Raw genomic sequence first — 18,410 nt, 5'->3', positions numbered from 1 at the left:
ATATATATATATATATTCTTTTAAGGGTCTTAGCTAAATCCATTACAAATTTCGCAAAACAGAACGTATACATTAATTAACATTTACTAGCTACATTTTGACTTAGCGATTTTATCGTTATGCGATAAAATTTTCAAGGATTTGGTAAGTTCGAAAAAGAATTGTCGCGTTTTTTGTAATTAAACTTAGCAAAACCCTTAAACTCTACTCAATTCGATACTATATGCGGCCACGTACCTTGGATCGTCATTCTATATCTCATCATTCATCTTTTTTATTATTCTATTAACTTATTTTCAACGTCTACCATCTTTCCTTTCAGTTACAGTTCACTTCGTGCTACTGTTTCATAACAGCGGCCGACGCACTTCTGACTAAAGCAAATTTTATACTTGATTATTTTGTTTTTATCATTACTTTATTTAATCACTTTCTTAAATTTTACGGCTAAGAGAGACGCGAATTTTGTGACTGGATTGAGTCGTCGAAAGATTATCTTATTTTATACACAGAACATTCTTAATGATACACCGCTAAACTCAATAAGCGATTGGATCCAAGGCATTGGTATATCTTCAGTAATTACTTTTTATTACATACTTTACATGTCATAATTGCAGCGGCTGCCCAAATACATACATCGTGTTCAAACTATAGAAATAGTAATGTATATTGTTCAAATGCAAAAGTTATAGCTTCTTTTCACAAACACATTGTAGTACACACCAATCGCCAAGTGTACGATCATATATAGGAATATGTTATAGAAAATCAAAATGGAAGAAAACGGCAAGAAGAAAAAGAAGTATACGATCAATGCCACTTACAATTTTTTTTTTCGTGGAAAAAATAAAGTAAGATACACGAATATCGAAGTATTAACAATGTATATCCTTATTAAAAGTTTAAGATAATAAATATCTATAATCCTTTGTGTTTATCGCGTTTGCGTTTGTAATGTTTGCCGCAGAACTCACTACTTATACGTCTTTTTCAATAGCATAGAAGTAGTGCCTTATACGATGGAATAAAGACTGAAATTAGTTTTGAGTAAACGATTTTTTGCATATAAACAATGTTTAAAAAGACTCATATTTATAAAAAATCTCATGTAAAACTAAAAAATCACGCGGCAAATCAAGAAAAAAAATCAGTCAAAATGATAAAATTATGCAGATTGTATTAAAGTTGAGTAAGAAGGGGGCAAAGGCATACTTTTCAGAGAAACGCTTATACAGCGTTCGTGATTTTCTAATTTCGAATAAGAATTTTTTTTCGTGTGCATGTTGGCGTTCGCCACGAACTTGAAAAATGCAAAATTTGAAAAGCCGAAAGAGCAATTCCTCGTGATACTGCAGAATCGCGCGAAAGCGACTTTTATGTAATAATCGAGTTGACAAGTACTGTAATTTTTTTGTCAACTATAAGTCCTGTCTTGTCTTTGTGTCTGTACGCATTAATGGTAAGTTTTCTAACTGAACAATCATTCAAGTTTTGTCGTTTTTTCAGTTTTGGAAATCGAGTAACATAGTATGACATACTTTATCATACAGCTTTATCTTTTCCTTGTCGGAAGGCTATAGAACAAAAGATCGCAGACTTTTTTGGGTAGATGAAAAGAGTTTACAAACGCTCTTAAAATATCATTTTTCCATTTCGGTCTTATTTTCTTAAACGCATTTGAAAGAAACTAGTAATATAATAAATTTATATTGTAAGGCAAAATGAGAAGAGAACCTCTACCATTCTTCAAGTGCGCAAAGTAGAGGAACGAGCGCTTAATCATATCTTTTCTCGCGCAACAATTAGCGTTGAAAGGAACGCTCGAACAAAATTGAAAGCAATTGAAAAAACTCACGACAATCATAGCTGATGCGCGCATTCATCTCTATCACTCGTTCAAGTCTGCTTTGCTCGTCGAGGGTGAATTTCGTCGACGTTTGAATGACAAGGAAGACCAGTGACTTATGCCGGAAATCGCACTCATTCCGTCTCTTCCGAAAACTGTTTCATGTTACATTTTTCTACAGAATACATTTATTTATATGTACAGGTGAGATTGCACGCAGTCGACGAGCAAAACGCACTCTACCAATCAGCAAAATCATTTGTCTGTATAGCACTGCTGTAGTAAGAACAGCAACGTGGTACATCAAGGATTATGTTTCGTGCACATTTTTTGCTCTCAGCTCTTAATCGATATCGCATCCTATTTCCGCTTTTGTGTCTCTTCACAACTCGAAGCATCAACGCAAACTGAACTAAAAGTTACGTAATGTATGTGCTCATGTGAAGTATACATCATACGCGATGTGTGTGTGTGTGTGTGCATATATATATATATATATATATATATATATATATATATATATATATATATATATAAATGAGTTGACCATCGATGATAAATTTTTATTTTATCTGGATTTCTCTTAATTTTTTTTTAATTTTTTTTTATGTTTAACAACATTGTAGCGAAACCAGTTTGTGAAATCGTAGAAAATTAAAAGGCAGCATCACTAACTTATTTTAATAAGATAATAATATTTATAATAAAGACGTTAATCATGTGATAATCCTTATAATAATTACATACGTCAATAAATCTTTATAGTTTTTTTTTTCAGGAGATTGGTTTTTTTACTAATTGATTTTTGCATTTTTGTTTAGCATCCATTACCTCAATTCTGTACGCATATTTGTAACAAATATATCATATGCGTTTATTTATTATAATGTATAGGTACATATAGCTGTATAACATGTAAAGCCAAGCTCCTGTAATATACACAACACTTGAGGCACTTATTTGTGTGCTCAAATACGATTTTTTCTCTTTTTTCTTTGACTTTTTTTTATTTATCATTTGACTTTACTTAAAATTTTTCTTTTTATCAAAGCATATCTTTAAATTATAGGTTATTTCTTGTGACAGTCATAAGAGTTAAAAAAATGACAGTGCGGTATTTTATTTCGGAGAGCTTATGAACAGTGTGAATGATTTATAAGGATTTGACTAGCTGTTTAGCTTCGAAAAAACAGAAAAATTTCGATCAAATCGACAGTTGCGAACAGTTATTTTCCAGAATATCGATATCTAATCAATAGCTACGTATAATTCAACCAGTGAATTTAAGTCTTTGTATTTCTGAAAGTATTTCGTCTCCAGAAAAATATTAAATATTCACGATAAACTCGTCTAAATTTCGAAAGTACTTCGAATCTTTTATTTCATGCCCTCGCTCTTATAATTTTCCGACTCTTAAAGCTTCTATACAGACTAGTTTACGTGTTTCAGAACAATGATGAAATCGTAAATTTCGAGACTGTTTTTTGTTAGCCATAACTATTCCCGTTAATCTTATCATATATACATTTTTTGTCATATTTTTCATTCTATATACTTGTATGAACTTTAATCACTATAGTTTACATCTAAATAATAAAAATACATGTCCCCTTTTTGATTCCTAATATGGCTGCAAAAACAGTTTGCTATTTACTCTGAAATAGCAGTGTACGAATTTTCAAGACATAATAGTAGGCGTATACCATGTTTAAAAATTCTTTCGTTACAATTTTAATTGCCCTTGTACGTCGACGCACAAGCTAATAAGAGTTATCGAATTGATACAATTAAAATAAAATTGTAATTCAATGAAAAAAAAATTCCATTTTATCTTCCACGCTTGAAAATAAAAATGTTTACGAAATTCCCATAGTAGAATATTTGGTAACTGATCAATATTCTGGAAAATATATCATTAAACTTTTATATAATAGAATAATAAAATGAATATAATATGTATATAATATATGACATGCAGCTTTTTAAGTCGTTAAAAGGGGAAACAAGCGGTATAACTCAAACAAATCTTATAATCCATGTGCATTAAATTAGCGAACGTAAAAATTATGCTATAATATTCTCGATCACACTGAGAAAAGTTTGCTTCTTTCTTAATTTTTCCTTCATCATAATATTTCTCTCGCTAAACAAAAGCAAAAATTCAAATAAGAGAAATTCGTTGCATTCTTAAAGATGCGCATGCTCCGCTCGAAGAGCCCGGTATATATGCACACACATAGATACATACGTATATACATATGCATACGCATTCTAGCGTACATGTATGCGTATATATACACCCGCATACAAAGGGGTTTGGCACAAGAATAAACACTTTCTCAGTTACAGCCCTGCGCCATGGTTAGGTTTGTATGGTGATAAGGGGGGAGAAGATTGAAGAAAGGAATTAAAAGTTGTAACATCTTAGTTTAACGTTTTTACAAGCTAACAAATATTTACCTCCAAAATCACAGAACCAAAGCGATAACAATATTTTCTTCTACACGTGTATGTGTGTATCTGTTTGTGTATATTGGTATTTTAATTCTGTCAGCGAAACTTCTATCTAATAATTCTCTTTAAATCGTCGAGACATTATTAAAAGCGCCATTCGTCCGTTCTCTACCAAATCATTTCATCTAATCAGAAGTCTCTCTGGTCTATAATCTAAGTATATCATTATTATAATTTTTTTTTCATTTTTTGTTTCTTTTGTTTCTGTCCATCGATACCGTGTCAATCAGCGTAGGCGAAGTCACTGTACAATGTAAGAAGCTTTTGGCTCTCCACATGTGTTCACGCGTGCTCGTCGACGAGCGCAGCGAGAGTCTCAACTCTCTCTCTCTCTCTCTCTCTGGGAGCTCAACACATTTGGAGCCTGAGAGCGGATTCCGTGGTAACTCATGCCTTTAGACACATCGGTATACATATGCACGTGAGTACATTCCAAATGCGTGTAGTTATGCAGAGTTTTTCTCTCTTTCTTTTTCTAATCACGCACGCACACATACACACTCACGTCCTGTGTGGGTAGCTCCTCTTTCGTAGCAGCAGCAGTCCATGCCAGGCGAATTTTCGGCCGCGTTCATTGCAGCACAGAGACGACGATCGGTAGCGGCAACAGCGGAGCAGTGGTAGCATCAAACTCAGCGAGAGCTCTAGTCACACGTCCCCTTACGCGCTTCCATTCCTTTCGTCGTTTTTGTGCTTCGCACATGACTGCTCGCGACTGTGTTGAGCTACTTGGGCATAGCTCGGCCTCGCAAGGTCCTACAATGCCAAAAAAACACAATTAATTAGCAATTATAAAGTATAAATTGTTTTTATGAATCTATGGCGAGAATAATTAGATTCATCCATTGATGTACATAAGAGCACAGACTGATTTTTCAATTCTCATCGACTCTGAGATAAAATTATGAATAAAGTGAACGTGTTATACCTTCACGCTACCTGGTTTGATTTTATTTGCTCTGAAATGTCACTTTTTTCCATGTTTACTAATGCAGTCCAAGCGGTATTTTTACGTTAGTACACATGGACTTGACATTTTAAATTATTCAATGAAATTTTCTTTGGTTGATACAAGTCGTCCGAGAAATTTTTCATCGCATACACGCACGCACACACAGACAGATAAACATAATATGAAAACATTTTTAACTTTCGGAGCCAAAGACCACCACCAAAATTGTCGAAGGACGACTGTCTGTCCGACTATTATTATTAATATATACTGATGATGATGTAAATGCGCCGACACAAATGCATGCCTAGGGTCGCAAATTAATAATAACGAATAATAATTATAATATTCTTATACGGTAAACAAGCCAAATGATAAATAATATTATGATATATCAGACAAATGTATATAGCTAAGACAATCATGCCGATATTTATAATGTGTAATATGTTTATACTGTCAAATTTCTTGAGAGTTAAAATACAGCTATAATAGAAAGAGATAATGGGAACAGGGGAGAGAGATATTATAAAAATAGAGAAGAGCAAGAAGAAGAAGTTTAAAGAGGCCAAAAAAAGTTGCTCTTTGCGAAGGACTTACCGTCGAACAGGCTGATGCCAGACCAGAATGTGACTGGGTATTCTGGATAGGGATGTTGTCACAATCGCACCTGATGTTTACTGAATCAGTATCTTCCGGCACGAAGGCGCTTGTCGCCGCTAGTGCGTTTGTACTTATGGCCTCGTCCACGCCATTCACCATGTTCGAGTCGTCAGTCTTAATAGATCTGTCAGCGGTGCATTTCAGTAATAAAAAACTAAATCTAAGCGTACGTACATTTTTTTTCTCTTTTATCCGATTAACGCAGAGAGATTGATTCTATAATAGTGTGTAATATCGTTTGAGAGAACCAATACCTGTGTGATAGTTTAATTGAGTTCGTCTATGGTATTTGTAATGCTCGTATATCTATAACAGCGCGCGCGCGATGGTTGGTGAATCGTGAGGCAATCGAACAAACTTGTCGGTCGATTATATAATAAGGTTTGATGAAGATGACAAAATGAATGGTCTGAATACTATGGATGCCCTTTACACTGTCACTGTCGTGCAGAGAGATAGAGAGTAGATTGTATAAACATGCACAAATTTTTACTGTAAAAGAAAAATGATATAAAGAGAAAAAGAGGAAGAGAGAGAGAGGGAGAGAGAGAGAGAGAGAGAGAGAGAGAGAGAGAGAGAGAGAGAAAGGAAGAAAGAGACAAAGAGAGTCGCCTGAATCTAGCAAAATATATGAAACTGATCTCAAAAAATAGGAAGTGGGACTTGCAAAGTTTGAACACAACTGGTTAACAAACCATTATACACATTGTTTATTTACTTCCAATGACAATGATTTTCTAGTCATTAGCAAATAATAATATAATAATAATGTAATAATAGTAATAATTATAATAATAATAATAATAATAATAATAGCAATAATAATAATAATAAAACTATAATAACTAAAAATAGTAGCATAATAATAATAATAATAAAATAAACCATACTTTTCATTTGCATTTTTTTTTGTTTCTTTTGTTCTTTTTAACGATTCGAAACATTACAAGTTATTGGTTATTGATACTTGTTATAACTAGAACTTTAAATGAATGCCTTTAAAGTAACACGAAACCAAACAATCGAAGTAGTAGTAATTATAATCATAGTAATCGTAAAATAATAATCATAGTTATATTAAAGAACCCTGAATATTATTTATTAATAGTCCTTAAGCGTTGTTCGTCACCAGAATATTGCTAAGATTCATTCATGGCAATAATCTTTAAGAGGTCTCCTTTTGACTAATACCGAGAAATGCTTTGACTACATTGCAGGAGACTTTGATTTCGTCTGTACAAGAAATAACTCGTTTACTTTTTTCCTACTATAAGATATACGATCGCGTTATCTTTTAAGGCACCCCGTAACTCCGGTAACTCTTTGACTGATGAGAATCCGAGGGTTCTTCAATCACTGAGTAAATAATTTTTATATAAGATGCACCTAGCATTTAGACTCAGCAACCAATTAGAGCTGCTTAAGAAGGAAGAGAAGAAAGAAAAGCTAAAAAGGTATCAAAATCAAAATAAGGAGGCAAAGAGCCTTAAAGATTTAAAATCCCAATGGAAAATAAAAAAAAAACTTAAAAATGATAAGGAAACAAAACGCAATCATCAATGTAAAAGTAAGTGTACGTAACACTGCATAAATTGCAAGTATCTAAATCGAACTACTTTAAGAAATTTGACAGCTTAAATCATAACTTGAATCTTAACTCTTATATATTTTTTTTAGCTTTTTTTCATTCGTTATTATTATCGTCATAATTCGCGCTTCTTTTACTTTTTAAACATTAAACAATATCGTATGCAATGACTATCTAAAATTCTGCAAAATCGAAATATCAGCGTATGTCAATCAGCAGAATAAGTCGAATTTTCTCGCGCTCGTTTTTAATTTACTATTATATGAATATTAAAGGTGGATGGGACCTAGCGAGTGTACAACGAAATATACATCCACCTTATGAGAACATAGCGCATAACGCAGCTAACAACATTCACAACAATTCAGCATTCCCCAGGCTTTATGTCATGTGCCCGCACATCTTTCATCCTACTTCAATAGTCAATGTCTGCACATATGAGTAATTCATATGTGTACACATATATTATATGTATCGCAAAAAAAAAACTGAACTGCCCTGGACTCGACAAACTTCGAAATCAACTTGGCATCAATTTTAACATAACAACAATATTTTTTATATCTTATTGACAATGGCAGTCATAATATAACTGTTTTATTTTATATATAAAATTGTTATATTGAACAAGTTGGCATAATAATGATTCTACTCAGCCTTAACTGAATATATTTAACTTTTCTTTCTTTTAAAATAAAAAAAGAAACTGGAAGTGTGAATTCTTGCATCAACAGTAATTAATTTATTCATCTGAAACTTTCTAGATTTTTTTACTCCTTTTGTCTTTAGCAATCAGTCAATACAAATTAAATAATATAAGATAGCTATTAATATCAAGTTATAACCATACTTATAACCATCTAATGAATAACTATCTGCACGTGTGAAGCGTCAATATTATTGACTCATATACTTGGTATTTAAAATGTACAACGTCTATTCCTTAAAAATATAACTTCTTTATATGAAGTCATGTTATTAACAGGTTTGTAGGACTATTATCGTAACAAAGAAGCATGCCTACTTTGAATGATTCATCAAAATTAATTTACAGTATAGTCGATTTGCCTAGACCAGTGACACTGATGAAAGAACAAAAAGAAATAATTTAAGTCATGACATTACAGTAAAAGAAAACTTTGGAAACAAAAATTAATTGTCTGCAGATACTTAAAAGGAAAGGAAAAAATAAAAATAAAATATCAAAAAAAGAAGAATACTTAATAGAACAGAGAAGACGTGTAACTGTGTGTATGTGTGAAAGTATAACATGAGTGCATGTGTTTCATGGAAGATATAGTCAACTTTTGAAAATTTATAAAATTCGATGTCATATTGACAGACACATCTTTCCGTGTATTTCACATTTTATAATGCTAAAAAATTTATCTAAAATTAAATATATATATAGACAACAATTTTTCCAAAATTTACTTTAGAAACGTACCTACTAAAGATACGTTAAAAATTTTTGGTTACATCATCATCATCATAATCATTAACATCATCATCATCATCATCATCATCATCATCATCATCATCACCACCATCATTCACTCAAGTAGCAATGAAGACTTCTCTTATCACTGATACTTCCCACCGTATAATTGCTTAAAAAATCTTGGGAGAGTAAACATGCGCGCGCAACGAATTCGAATACTCAGACATTTCCATTTTCTGAATATTCATTATCTAAGAGGAGCTCGATTTTTTGTGATTTCTTAAAGGTTGTATGACTACTCTACCAAAAATACGACGCACCTACTATGACCAAAAATTAAAGAAAAAAACACATGCACGCACGTGCCATATGTCTCTAAAATGAATGTATAAAGAATTCAGAATAATCGCACTCACTTATCGGGAGATGACGGGGGAGTGAGCGTGACGGTGCCGAGGGCGACGTCCGAGTCGCCGTTGTTGTTAGCAGGAGTATTTGAGTTCGACGGCGCCGCCGCTGCCGACGATGAGGCCGCGGCAGCAGCAGCTTCTGATGACACTCGTTGATGATGGTGTTGCTGCTGATTACCCGGGCTTGTTGACCTGCTATTTTGGCTATTTATCAGCGCTTGGTGCTGATGATGGTGGTGGTGCTGTTGATGCGGCTGGTGATGGTGCTGCTGTTGGTGATGGTGATGTTGGTGATGCACATGGTGCTGTTGATGCGGCTGGTGATGCTGCTGATGGTGCTGAGGCTGATGATATTGCTGATTGTGGTGATGGTACTGAGGTGGTGACGTTACGGGTCCCGTCGACTGTTGCTGATGTTGCTGTTGCTGTGCCTGCTGCGGATCTTTATCTTTGTTTGTGCTCTTCAGCTTTGCAGTGCCTTTGACTACGTCGGAGAGCCTGTTTTGCGACTGTGTGCTGTCAGGGTTCGTAGATTCGCTTGAGGAATTATGGGGTTTCGAGGCGTTGACGTCGAGGCCTGGCAGAGGAGGAAAAGCCGCTGCCTCCAAGTCGAATTGGACTCCTCGGTTATGCTGTGTGCTGCTAGTGCTGCTGCTAGGCCCAGAAGCCTCTCTAATCGACGGTAGAGAGTTGCTGCTGCTATTGGCCTTGGACAGTGTCTCTTGGTCTTTGGTCCTGCGGTGTGTACGATGACGCGGAAACTGGATTGTTGAGTCTTGAGCCTGAGCGTCGCTCTCCTTTAATAATGCAATTACAAAGTTAATTATTCTAAACTCAAAAAAATACACATCTAAAAACAATTCTCAAAAAATTTTTTTTTATCTTTTAACTTTTAATTTTTATTTAAGTAGGCCTTAAATGATGATAAAATTAGGGATAATATTTTTATTATCTTCTCATCCCCTAGTGTCGTTATGCAATTTCACGTATTTGTACACAATAAAATTGAATGACAGAAACGTTGACGTAAATACTCGACATATTTTGTGTAACAATTAGCACGTGCCTATATGAGTACTTTAAAATTATGATAAATAAGGGGAACGTCATGTTCCGGCGTCACGAAGTCGGCAACTTATCTGATTTAAACGACTTGTGTAGTTTTCAAAAATACTTTTACGAGTTTTTAATTACCTGTGATCCTTTATTAGCATGACTGCTAGTATATTGAGCCTCTCCAACAACGTTGGGTGTATGGGAGGACTGGAACTTTGTGCCAGTTGGATAGGAAGAAGATATTGGTTTTGCACTGGGCAAGATATTTGAGAGGGTTGGCGCAGCCACTCCTATAGATACAGGACCTCCACTCAATGGAGGATGCGAGGTTCTAGTCATCGGTACCATGTTACCTCCGCTATCCATCAGGCCGCTTCTATCAGAACCGTTCCTCTGCTTATTCCGAGAATAAGTGTTGCTGCGTACAAAAAAGTCGTTGTTATTATTCAATCCGAACCTACGATTATTAATGGCAAGTTAATGTTTGCTTTCCTTCTTAAAAAATACATCCAGACATTTTTCAACTGCAGAATTGTTTTTATTTAACGATTAACTGATTTAATTATTATATACTTAAACGATTATCAAGTATAATAAAAATATATTTTGGAGAAAATAAAAAAAATTAATTAATTGGTAGCAAGATTATAATGCAAACCACAACCATATTTTCTCAAGTGTACGTCAAATGGTGTCTTCACACCTAGACAAATGTAATGTAAAAGATTTTTCAAAATTCAAGGTTTTCAACTCTGTTGTTTAAATATGCTGTCATCATCAATTCAGTCAAAATGAAAAAAAAAATTATTTACTTATTTCGTTGATTGAATCGCGCGTTGTGTGGTTTGAAGGAGCTGTGGGAAGCAATTCCGTTCATGGTAAAGACACTAGTCATGTCAAAGTAAGCTGGACTGGCAGGGCCCCAGGGCATCATCCCCGCGTGATAAAATGGAGGATGCTGGGAAGAGAAAGGTAAACACTATTTAAACAGAATCCAATGCAACTTATACCTCAAATGGTCGACAGAGTTCTGCTCATGCACGTGTTCCAGTTTTAAAAGATGATGCAAAAGTTACATCAACTTTGAAACTATTCCTACTTTATAAAAAATAACGCATTTTGCACTTTTTTTAGTTTTCAAGCTTTTTCACACGAGAGCATGAAGAAAACTCATAAAATTAGACTTAGATTTCTTTTAATAATTGGGTTAAGAATCTTGTAGAGATACATACGTAAACATGTACTTGATTCGGATATGGCGGCATTGTAGTTTGTGGCATCGTCGTACCGTTTGTGTATAGGAATCGTTGTTGTCCAGTTGGATAACTACTGGGATCAAACACTGGTGGTGGAGGTGGGGTTCTGTAACCATTTTTCATTCCACCAACATTTGTCACTGCTGGTATTGGTAGCCTATTCATTGGTTTAGCTTTGATGCGAGCCATGATTGGTTTTCCCTATGATTATAAAAAAGGAATATCATTAATCTATTGGTGTTCAAAATTTCTATTAAAATTTCTACAAATTTGTTTTTGAGTTATAAGAGAGAAAGGGAGAGAGAGAGAGAGAGAGAGAATTTATAGTTGACAAAATAAACTAACCTGAAATTCGCGAACTTCCTCTCTTAAAAACCTATAGGCCTTCTGAGCATCTTCATCAGACTCAAAAGTAACATACCATGAACTGTTATGAGCAAACTCACATGAAATAAACCTGGGACAACCTTCTCCAGAGAATAAATTCTGAAATTTATAAATAATATTAATTTAAAAAAAGATGTATGTACTATTTCAATTAATTTAACACACTATTAATGATGCAATCATAAATCTATAAAAAATAAATGTAGCTTGATAAGAATATGAAATCATACTGTCTTCATAGAAGTTCTGATTAAGATAACTCACCTTTACATCTTCGAGTGGAGTGCTATCAGGTATTTCACGAAGTATTACTATACATCGCTTGTGGTTTGGTCTGACTTTTTGGCCTTCTTCATCAACTTGAACATTAGGTGACTCTCTGAGCACCTCTGTTATCAATTTTATGTCTGTTGTCAACTTTTTGACTTGGTTAAAGTTAGCTACTGTCCATATGGGTACATATTGGTCATTATCCATTTGCGATAATAAATATGCATCGTTAGCTAAATTCTCTCTGAAATTCAAATCATAATGATGCAAATCATTGACAATACCTTATACTGAAAATATTTAACGGACAAAATTTTGTTTTATTGGGCTTGAAATGAGGATATATATATAGCTCTATTTCATAAAAAATAGTTTTAAACGAAGATTAATGATAAGAGTATAAATAATCTTTGATGATTAAAATATCACTATTGATAAAAAGTGATTCATTGTGTATCTTTAGGAATGTTTAATACTGTCAAGTCTGCTGCAACCATTTTGTAGAATCACTTAGAAAGATGTTAATAGAAGAGAATAAGCCATAGATATCTATTTAATATAGCTTTACATTCATAACAAAAAATAATAATTGGTAGTATGGCTTCCATAAAAATATATCAGAACTGATGCTGAAATAGTAGCGTTTGAAAAATTTCAAATCATGATGTGTGCATGGATATATTTTTTTAAATATTTGTAAAATTATTACTTGTTAATTATCTTATAAGATAAGCAAATATTCATATTTTGAACAAGGCTAAAACGATCATGAAAGTAATTTGGGTCTTACAATAGACATTGATAATCAATCGAAATTGGTGTAATAAAAAAAAACAAATGCTTGCAAAAATAATTTATATCATACAAAGAACACTTGTGTGAGACAAAACATAAAAAGTTTAGTTAGAAATAGAAACTTTGAAATCATCTATATCATGTGACAAAATTGATTTTTTCAAAAGAATTTTTACATTTTATTATTTAATAATCAATTTTAAAACAGATTTTAAATTACAATTAGAAAGTTTCACAAGTTTATCAAAATAGTTCAAGTTTGACTTGAAACATTTATTGGGTAATAGTTAACCAAGTACATTGAACTTGATATCTCTTTTTGAACTATTTAAAGAAAAATAGAAATAAAGTACCGTCTGAGCATTTTGGGCATTAGAAGATATATTACAGAATACTTTTTAAAAAATTCTTAATTTATCAAGCTTTATAGATATCTGTGGTATACATGATTGTGCATGTGCACTAGAATCCAATCTAATTAACTCAAATTTTGCATTTACTCTGACATTCTTTGAATCTTTTTGTTTATAATTAACAGTACAATAGGTAATACAGCAGTAACTTGCACCGCAAGCTGTCAAAGCTACAACCACTCAATTCTGGTGCAAACTAAGCCAAGAAAACAATGATTAATAGCAAAACTCAAATAAATAATTTAACAAGTTAATAACTTACCGGGAAAAGTAGTATTCAAGCTGGGAAGAGAGCATCTGTTTGAGTTGATCAAGGGGCATGTTTGGCGTGGAGTGTTCGCCCATCTGGTTTGGCGGTACAGTGACATCGGTGAGAGGTGCCATCTCGATGGGTGCATAGCCAACAGCGCCTCCCATACCCATGGCAAGTTGGGGCAAAGGCTCCAGGCTGCCCACACCCGTGTCCAGCATCAGTTCTCCGGCAGGCGCTCCTCCGTTCATGACGCTATAGTCTAGAGCAGGAGCACTAGTTCCAATGGTTGCCAAGGCTTCAGGGCTGGCTGGGTAACCGGCCCCTGCTGGGAGCTTCCCAATGTCCCCATTCATGTACACGTAGCCTGGGTAAAATGACAGACCCAATTGATTGGCTCTGCAACACCAAATCAAGCACCACACGCACTGTGCTGCAGGTGAACCACAACAATGTTCAGAGTTCTCGCGACTCTCAGTCAGTCCCTCTCACACTCACTCGCACTCTTTCTCGCGCGTCAGCCCTCAATGAAACGAGATACAGAAGCCGAGTGATGTAATCCTTCTGAGAATTATCACGGTGTAAAAATAAACATATGTTGGAGACGCGGGCGGCGGCAGAGGCGGCAGCGGATTTCTCGCGGCGTCGGCAGCTCCACCCTGGGGCCCGATCGACGACAACGACTCTGGCGACGAGTGCTACAGGGGCAACTCAAGCGAGCGAGAGCGAAAGGGAAAAAGTCCGATTGCGTCCAGCCTCGTCACATGGCACAGGCCGTCGTCGCCGCGGTCGTCTCGGTGCTGGGTACAGCGTGTGGGCGTGCGTCTCGCGGGGGGTCTCCGTGCACGCGCGGCGGCTTTACCCGGGTCAACGAGCAGACTCACGGAGGTGCCACATGCCGAGCTTGGCCAAACCGTATGGCAGCAGCTGCGCTACGCGCCTCTCTCGTCGGACTCCACAGCAGCGCGCCGTCTCTCTCTACTCCGCGCAGAGAGCTGTACGTAGGTACGTATTTTCTATACTATACTATACGGCCCGATGGCATAGGTATATAGTGGGCGCGCGAGTGCGAGAGAGAGAGAGGGAGAGAGAGCGTACTACTACGGCGCAGCGGAGGAGAGCGAAAGAGAGAGAGGGACAAGCAGGCGCCCTCGTCGGGAGGATTTTCGCGAGCGGGCGCGAGGAGTAGCTGCCGTACTATGCAATATGTTGGCGGGCGGCTGGCCAAATATAGAGCGAGACCGCGGCCGGGTCCGGCCCCTGACGACTGACAGGCTTGGGCCGCGGCAGCTCTCCTCGTCGACGCCGCACCGATGCCGAGGACTGGCAGTTACACCGAGAGACAGATGTGCATGCTCTTACCGCTTACGAGAGTAACGAGCGACGAATGTATCGCGCCCGCGCTGTATGTGCGAGAGCAGCTCAACTATACGGGGCGAGGAGGTCGCCTCGTGGCGGCGGCGGTGGCGGCAGCGGCGGCTTGTCAGGCCTCGTGGCGGAGCGACGCCTCCTCTTGCGAGGTGCAGGCTATCTAATGTAGACTTTAGTCTAAACGGACGGAGCGCGCCCGAGCGGAGGGTGGTGTCGTACCTGCTGCTGCTGCTGCTCCACGCAGCCGTGTCTGTCCTCCAAGTGACTGCGTCGTCGTCGTGTTGCGGGCGGCCGATGCTCGTCGTTGTAGCGCTGCGCGGACTGTCCCTTTTAGAGAGAGTGAGAGAGCTGGCTCCCCGAGCTCCGAGCACGCAGCAAGCACACACGAGGCAGCCGAGCTGTTCGAAAAGAGCCAGCCGCAGCAGCAGCACACACCGAGAGCCGAGAACGATGGAACGTACGAACTAGAGAGAGAGATAGCCAGAGAGAGAGAGAGAGAGAGAGAGAAAGATGGGGAGTCGAGTACTGAGAGTGAGAGAGACGGAGCTAGGCAGAGGACTGACTGCTGCTATACGTAGAATCTCTCGGGTGTATGAAGTGAGAAAGAGAGAGAGAGAGAGAGAGAGAGCGAGGAACGAACGGCGGCTAAATGCTGCACTCGCGCGAGTCCGCGGAGCCCTTTAAAGAACACTGTCACTCGGCAGTAAGTAACTTTATTGTCCCGACGTAGTCTCACAACACGAGTTTCTCATAGGCGTCTCTCTATAATATTATATATTGCACAGCACTCACACACACGCACACTGCTCTCCGAGTCTCGCAGCTCTCTCTCTCTCTCTCTCTATGTATGCAGTAGCGAGAGAGCACACGACGGCAACTCGCAGCGAGCAGCTTCTCTTTCCGACGACGACGGCGGCGACGACAACTGACGCACAGCTTACCACTGCTAGCGGCGCACTCCGTCTGCTTCCCGGCGGCTGCTCGACGAGGAGGAGGGCTGCCTGCGCTGGGCTCGTCGCCTGTCTGTCTCTCTATGAGCAGCGGCAGCGGCGACAGCAGCGCGATTTCCTCGAGGAAACTACAAAATGGCCGACGCACGAAGAAAGGCACATGCCGTGGTGGCTCAATGCATTCTGGGGCCCCCGTGCCGTGCGCTCTCGCTCGCTCCGTCTCTCTTGCTCTCTCTCTCTCTCTCTCTCTCTCTCTCTCTCTCTCTCGAACGCTCGTTCCTTTCGCCGCCGCCGTCGCGCTGCTGCGCTCGCCTCGACTCGGGCTCTCGCAGCCGCTGCGTGTGTAGGTCGACTCTTCGGCCGATTCCGGCGCCGCTCGGCTCGCAAGCAACACTCTACAGTCTCTGTTTGTATGGATACCTACGCTATACTCCGTGTGCGTGCCTTTCACGCACAGGGCCTGTGCCACAGGCTGTCCTCGTCTGGCCTCAGGATGCTGCTGCTGGCTCCGATAGTCCGATCGCGGAAGCGACCGCAGCGACTCAGCGGATGAAATTCCCCGATATATAACGAGCTCGCTCGCGGGATTTGGATTTCCCCCTATACGATCCGCAGTGCTGCCGCCCCCTGCACCTGCGCCCGACTGGACAAGCCAAGTATACAACTATTTCAGCTCCTCTGCTCTAGCTGTCTCTCTCTCTCTCTCTCGCTCTCTGCTACACTATACCATGCACACACATATATCCAGTGTACGCGCCGTGTTGTTTTCTGAACAGGCGAGACATCTGACGGCGACCGGCGGGGAAACGCGAGCGGCGCGCGATTCGAAATTCATATCGGGCGCTTCTATGTGAACTCCTACGCGACTTTTTCGATTCTCATTGTTGCTTTTGTGCGCTATTCAAGAATGTCGGCCGATGCGACTCGGCCCACGAGCTCGATTCCGCGTATAAATATAAACAGCCCGCCAGTAAACGCTCGGCGTATAGATATAGTTTCTCGAAAGTTATAGTATACTGCACGTGTCACGTGACCGTTGGTATATCGCTGCATTTGAAAAATTTACAGAAGCCCGACTCTCTCGTCTCGTTCGCGTGGCCTAGGATTTGCGCTGCAATAGAAATCGCCGACTGCTAGGACGCCACGTATACTTATGCATATATACGTAGTCGGGGGAAACACCCGCGTCCTTCCCTCCCTCCCTTCGGACACTATAATCCGGCCAACTACCAGCAAATTCCCGCTTAGCTATGTCTCTCTCTCTCTCTTACTCTCGTAATCGCCCATATACCTGCCAAGTCAGCTACGCGTGCGAACGACGGCTCTCTGCATGACGCAGCCAAGTCGAGGAAAGGGGCGGCCAGGTCATATACTACTGCTTCAAAGAGAGAGGGAGAGAGAGGAACGACGGCACGCGGAGAAATGCGCCGATCTCGGGCCGTGTGCACGCGGAGGCTTCGTGCGAGATCGGCGCGCTGTGGAATCCGTATTGTGATTTATAATTGGGAGAAGGACTGATGCAGGGGAACTGGCGATAGAAGTTTACGGCCGACCTGGACTGTTCGATTTTTGACCGATCGATCGGCTTGAGCTATTAGGAGAGCGTGCGTGTCTATGCATATGCTCTGTTGCTGCTGGAGAAGGAGGAGAGCTTATGTGAGAGGTGCATGCGTTTGGTGAATGGAACGGCTGGAGTCCATTCATGCTTGACGCGATTTCGGAGCACTCTATCGCTCGCGGAAGTCGCTCTGGACTACTTTGCTATTATGTTTTTAACTTATCGATAATTCGGTGCTTCGAGCGCACGGAGATACACGCGTTTGCAATTTCGAGCAGCTTTAATTTGTACTGGGCCATTCGATACATCAATTCCAGTACACAAGAAATAATTCGCGCGTTATATATTTACAAGATGCCTCATTTTGCACTGCTGATGGAAAGTCAGCATTGATTCTAAATTCAAATTAATTCCTTCGGAATAGCTATAGAATGCAAGCGACTATACTGCGATATGCAACCGGTCGAACTACAAATTAAAATTTTCCTCCAAGCATCCGAAATAAAAATCCAAAAAGCGTGCAGCAGGCTAGCAGGTGTGCAGCAGCACACCGCAATCCTTATCTAGTGCAAACAAGTCCGGAGCAAAAAAAGCCAGACCAAAGTCCTCCGAGTACGTAAACGAAAGAATCCAAGAGCTGATCTCGATATACAGCATGCACACACTCTATAGTAGTATAGCTCTCGC

At 38.9% G+C, this 18,410-nt stretch overlaps 1 protein-coding gene across 14 annotated transcripts; it reads right to left on the bottom strand.

Moving 5' to 3' along the window:
* Positions 1–2,982: 2,982 nt before the first annotated feature.
* LOC100120245 (la-related protein Larp4B) lies at positions 2,983–16,806 on the bottom strand. Of its 14 annotated transcripts, none has more exons than XM_016988982.3 (11): positions 16,590–16,806; positions 15,435–15,613; positions 13,857–14,243; positions 12,381–12,630; positions 12,075–12,215; positions 11,706–11,930; positions 11,286–11,431; positions 10,612–10,930; positions 9,424–10,214; positions 5,916–6,102; positions 2,983–5,119 (listed from the first exon to the last, which is right to left on the bottom strand). In XM_016988982.3, exons 3-11 carry the CDS (start codon positions 14,198–14,200, stop codon positions 5,024–5,026), a joined length of 2,499 nt encoding a protein of 832 aa, XP_016844471.1. In that variant the 5' UTR covers positions 14,201–14,243; positions 15,435–15,613; positions 16,590–16,806; the 3' UTR covers positions 2,983–5,023. The 14 variants fall into 14 exon arrangements, with proteins under 14 accessions (XP_016844471.1, XP_032456997.1, XP_016844478.1 ...); XM_032601106.1 differs by lacking the exon at positions 16,590–16,806 and adding an exon at positions 16,157–16,545 and having other exon boundaries at positions 15,435–15,679; XM_016988989.3 differs by lacking the exon at positions 16,590–16,806 and adding an exon at positions 16,157–16,545.
* Positions 16,807–18,410: the final 1,604 nt, after the last annotated feature.

Source organism: Nasonia vitripennis, chromosome 1, assembly GCF_009193385.2.
Source record: "Nasonia vitripennis strain AsymCx chromosome 1, Nvit_psr_1.1, whole genome shotgun sequence".
Classification (NCBI taxonomy): domain Eukaryota; kingdom Metazoa; phylum Arthropoda; class Insecta; order Hymenoptera; family Pteromalidae; genus Nasonia; species Nasonia vitripennis.
Note: the sequence above shows the minus strand (reverse complement) of the source record. Positions and strands in the feature narration are given on the sequence as shown.

What these genes read in the sequence shown, in the direction of transcription:
- LOC100120245 (XM_016988982.3), bottom strand. Translation starts at nt 14,200, where the DNA reads ATGAATGGGGACATTGGGAAGCTCCCAGCAGGGGCCGGTTACCCAGCC. An exon ending in CGAATCAAGTACATGTTTAC is followed by an intron (nt 11,432 to 11,705) that starts GTATGTATCTCT and finishes TTCTCTTCCCAG; the next exon opens with CATCCTCCATTTTATCACGC. An exon ending in CCCCCGTCATCTCCCGATAA is followed by an intron (nt 6,103 to 9,423) that starts GTGAGTGCGATT and finishes CACCGCTGACAG; the next exon opens with ATCTATTAAGACTGACGACT.